General features: G+C 41.6%; 1 protein-coding gene across 1 annotated transcript; it reads right to left on the bottom strand.

Annotated features, from left to right (window-relative positions):
• Positions 1–589: 589 nt before the first annotated feature.
• On the bottom strand, positions 590–2,215 carry LOC119559711 (dolichol kinase-like). The gene has a single exon (XM_037872772.1). The coding sequence runs from the start codon at positions 2,190–2,192 to the stop codon at positions 690–692; it is 1,503 nt and encodes a 500-aa protein (XP_037728700.1). The 5' UTR covers positions 2,193–2,215; the 3' UTR covers positions 590–689.
• Between the last annotated feature and the right edge of the window lie 1,315 nt (positions 2,216–3,530).

Here is a 3,530-nt window from a genome sequence, read left to right as displayed (position 1 = left end):
GGGTGTGGCTAGGGGTTGAAGCATGCAATACAATTCTAAACCTGTTTACATGATGGATAAAAGGATATTAGTTAGAGAAGGATGGAAATATCTTAAATATGAATTACAAGTACCCATCTATGTTGCGGAGGTTGGTCGGGGCTGGGAAACCATAATTTTTAAATATGAGGAACATATATTTCACCGGTGGGGAATTAGAGAGATCCAAAAGATCAATTTTATGAGACAAGACTAATACTGTTTTTGGTAAATTAAATAGACACATGAAAACTTATTACTCAATTAGTTAGAGAATATCAAACAACTAGATTTATCAAGCATTTTGATGGAAAAATCAAAGTATTGAATAAATATATATTTTTTTTATTATCCAAATAGAAGAAATTTTCGTTTTTGGTCAAGGGATAATATTCCAGGAATTTTTCCATTACCTTGACCTTTGCGCCTGCATCAAGGCATTTTAGCAATCCTTTGTAACAACTATTTGTGTTGTTGGTGCCAGTTATAATTTGTTCGCAAATAAAAAATACTTTCCTAATTATATATTTTATAACCTCTTTTATTTTTTTGATATAATTATTGGTTGAAAGTAAACCAACAGTATAACTCTAGGCTTAACTACACCGACGAATTCTACACATAAATACACCGAGGAATGCGATAATTATAACTTATTTACATCAGATTGATTAGGCCATGCCTACAATTGTATAGAATATCAGGGGGAGCACCAGGTTGTCCACCTGGTCGGTAAAGGCCTCCACCAGAGCGGAGTTCAATGCCGCGAAAATGGTAGCGAACCATTTGGCTTGGGTCATTGGGACCAAGCCAGCCATCTCTAAGAGCCAGACGGCTAAAAGGATGGACACCACAAAGGCTGCGGTGCCCTCCAAGGAGCGGGAGGATTTTCCCCACTTATTGCGGCCAAGTTTGGAGCCCACTACACTGGCTGCAGTGTCTCCTACCCCAACTGCCAGTATTCCCGAGAGCAGGGCCAACGTATCGCTTCCGGAACAGGGACACGCGGTCATCCAAATGGGCATCGAGCATCCAATGAGCAGGCAGAACGGAGTCAAAGCCAATTCCCCGGCGTCCTTTTCATCTTTGAATGAACGGAAAGCATCCGCCAGACTGTCAGCAAACGGAGGAATTTTTAGGAGGCGCAGAATTTCTAGCACCACAAAAGCAGCCAATGCCACTCCAGTGGCCAAGTACAGCAAGGCGCATTCATACACCAATCCAGGGATATAGACCAGCACTATTAGCAGATGGAAGATCTTCCGCACTCGTGTGTTGGCCTTGGAGGCGCTGCCGATTTGCCAGGCTACTGTAATGCAGGTTAACACAACCAGCAGCAGATAGAAAACCAAGATGCTGAGGCGATCGCGATCCCGAAGGAGGAACTGGATCAGGGCCAACAGAGGTAGGGGCCGCGTCACGGGCATACAGGTGACAGCCAACAGGAGCTGCAGCATCCACAGGTAGAAGCGGTATGGTTTTCTCAGGGATGGAAACAAGACGAGAGCCAGGCAGAACACCAGCAGCCAAAAGAGAGCATTCACCATAATCATGTTGAGGATCTCAAATTCATCAGTTGGCCAGGAACCGCCGCACAAAAACCCGCCGAGTTGGTGAATGGCACTCGTAGCGAAGAGTACCAGTCCCTGGACGAAAACAGAGGCCTCTCCATAGGTGAAGGATCCCTTAAAGCCTCGCATAGTGTAAATATAGATTTGCTGATACGAGGAGGTCATCAGGAATCCCACGATTACGGCGAAGGTGATGGAGGTGTCCACCAGGAGATAGAAGGCCAAACTGGTGACTACTCCAGGGAGCAGGCTCACCAGACACTTAACCAAAATACCCGTCTTAACGAAGGCGTAGATGAAGAAGCAGAGGGTTTCCAGGGCCATGCCGCCAGCGGACACGGTGAGGATCCACTGCATCCTGGCCTGATCCCTGCATTTCGGCGCATCATGCAACAGGCGGACGCCCAAGGCCAGCGGCACTAGTAGACATAACCAGCCGCCGGGTCCGGCATTGGGTCTGGGCGCCATGGCTTTCAGACTGAAAACATCCGGACGCCTGGTGCTCCGTCGCTTATGGTGCACTCCTCCCAGTCCACTGGACTGACTGTCCGTGGAGGACCCCGATTCCGAGTGCTCACTATCCGTTTCTGGGCTCCGCATCATCAGGTGGCTCAGAGCATGACTTCTGCCAAATGGGAAAGTGTTCTGTGTATCCGCAAATGGGTCAAGGTGGGGAGAAATCCCCACGCTTTTCCTGCGCACTTCGGGAAATGAATGAAGGGATAATATTCCATGAATTTTTTCCAATACCGTGACCTTTGCGCCTGCGTCGAGGCATTTAAGCAAATCCTTTGTAACAACTGTTTGTGTTGTTGGTAACAGTTATAAATGGTTCGCAAATAAAAAATACTTTCCTAATTATATTTTTTATGACCATTTTTTATGACCTTTGCGCCTCTGTCGAGGCATTTTAGCAATCCTTTACACCATCCCCTATGTTTATTGTAGGTAACCAACTTGACTCTGGGGTTATGGTATGGTTAACAATGGGTGCTTTGCTTAATGGGATTTAAATTATCGGTGACAAATTTATAAGTGAAAGTCACAGACATTTTTGGACAAGGGATACAATTGGTCATTTAGGTGTGGGTATACACATTTGTTATGGTGATAGAAAATGGGATAATCACAGTGTTTTTTCTTTTTACTGTATTACGCCGGAGTGATTTCAATTACTTTCCCAATTATAGTTAGTTTTAAATCGTTTTTGACATTCATATATTTTGTTCTTTCTAGACATTTTATGGTAGCTAATAACTATAGTTATGGGATGTAAGGCTAGCTATCGTAGTTAAGATTACATTTATTATACCTACATAAGATGAAAGAACATGAAAAATGGAAATGTTTTATTTTAACAATATACTAGTTAAAGTGGATGATATTATTATATATTCTTAATATCTGTCATTATGAATCAAAATTGTTTATCAAAAGAGCTTCTAAACAGTTTTTAGACAGCTTGTGAACAGTTTATTTCTTAATTAGTTTTACAATCACAGGATACATCTTCCCCCAACATAATCGGATATGTTCCTCTAAGATTTATATAGCAATCTTGAGATATTTTGGCTTTGCGTTCTTTCTCATGTACATAGCAAACACATTGAAAATCAGAGTGTAAGTTTTTACTTCACATCGAAAGTCGTCTAGTGATCAAGAATATTTTATCATTCTTAACAAAAGACTATAAAAGCTCGTAGACGTTAATAACAACTAGTAACCAGCTAATAATAATTAGAAAACATCAAGTAAACAGATACTAAACATATAGAAACCCGATACTAAACAACTTGTTTACATCTACCAAACAACTTGTATACATCTACTAAACATATAGAAACCAGATACTAAACAGCTAGAAAACAACTTGTATACATCTAGTAAACAACTTGTATACATCTACTAAACATATAAAAACCAGATACTAAACAACTTGTA

The sequence above is a fragment of the Drosophila subpulchrella genome, unplaced genomic scaffold (genome assembly GCF_014743375.2).
Source record: "Drosophila subpulchrella strain 33 F10 #4 breed RU33 unplaced genomic scaffold, RU_Dsub_v1.1 Primary Assembly Seq34, whole genome shotgun sequence".
NCBI lineage: Eukaryota > Metazoa > Arthropoda > Insecta > Diptera > Drosophilidae > Drosophila > Drosophila subpulchrella.
Note: the sequence above shows the minus strand (reverse complement) of the source record. Positions and strands in the feature narration are given on the sequence as shown.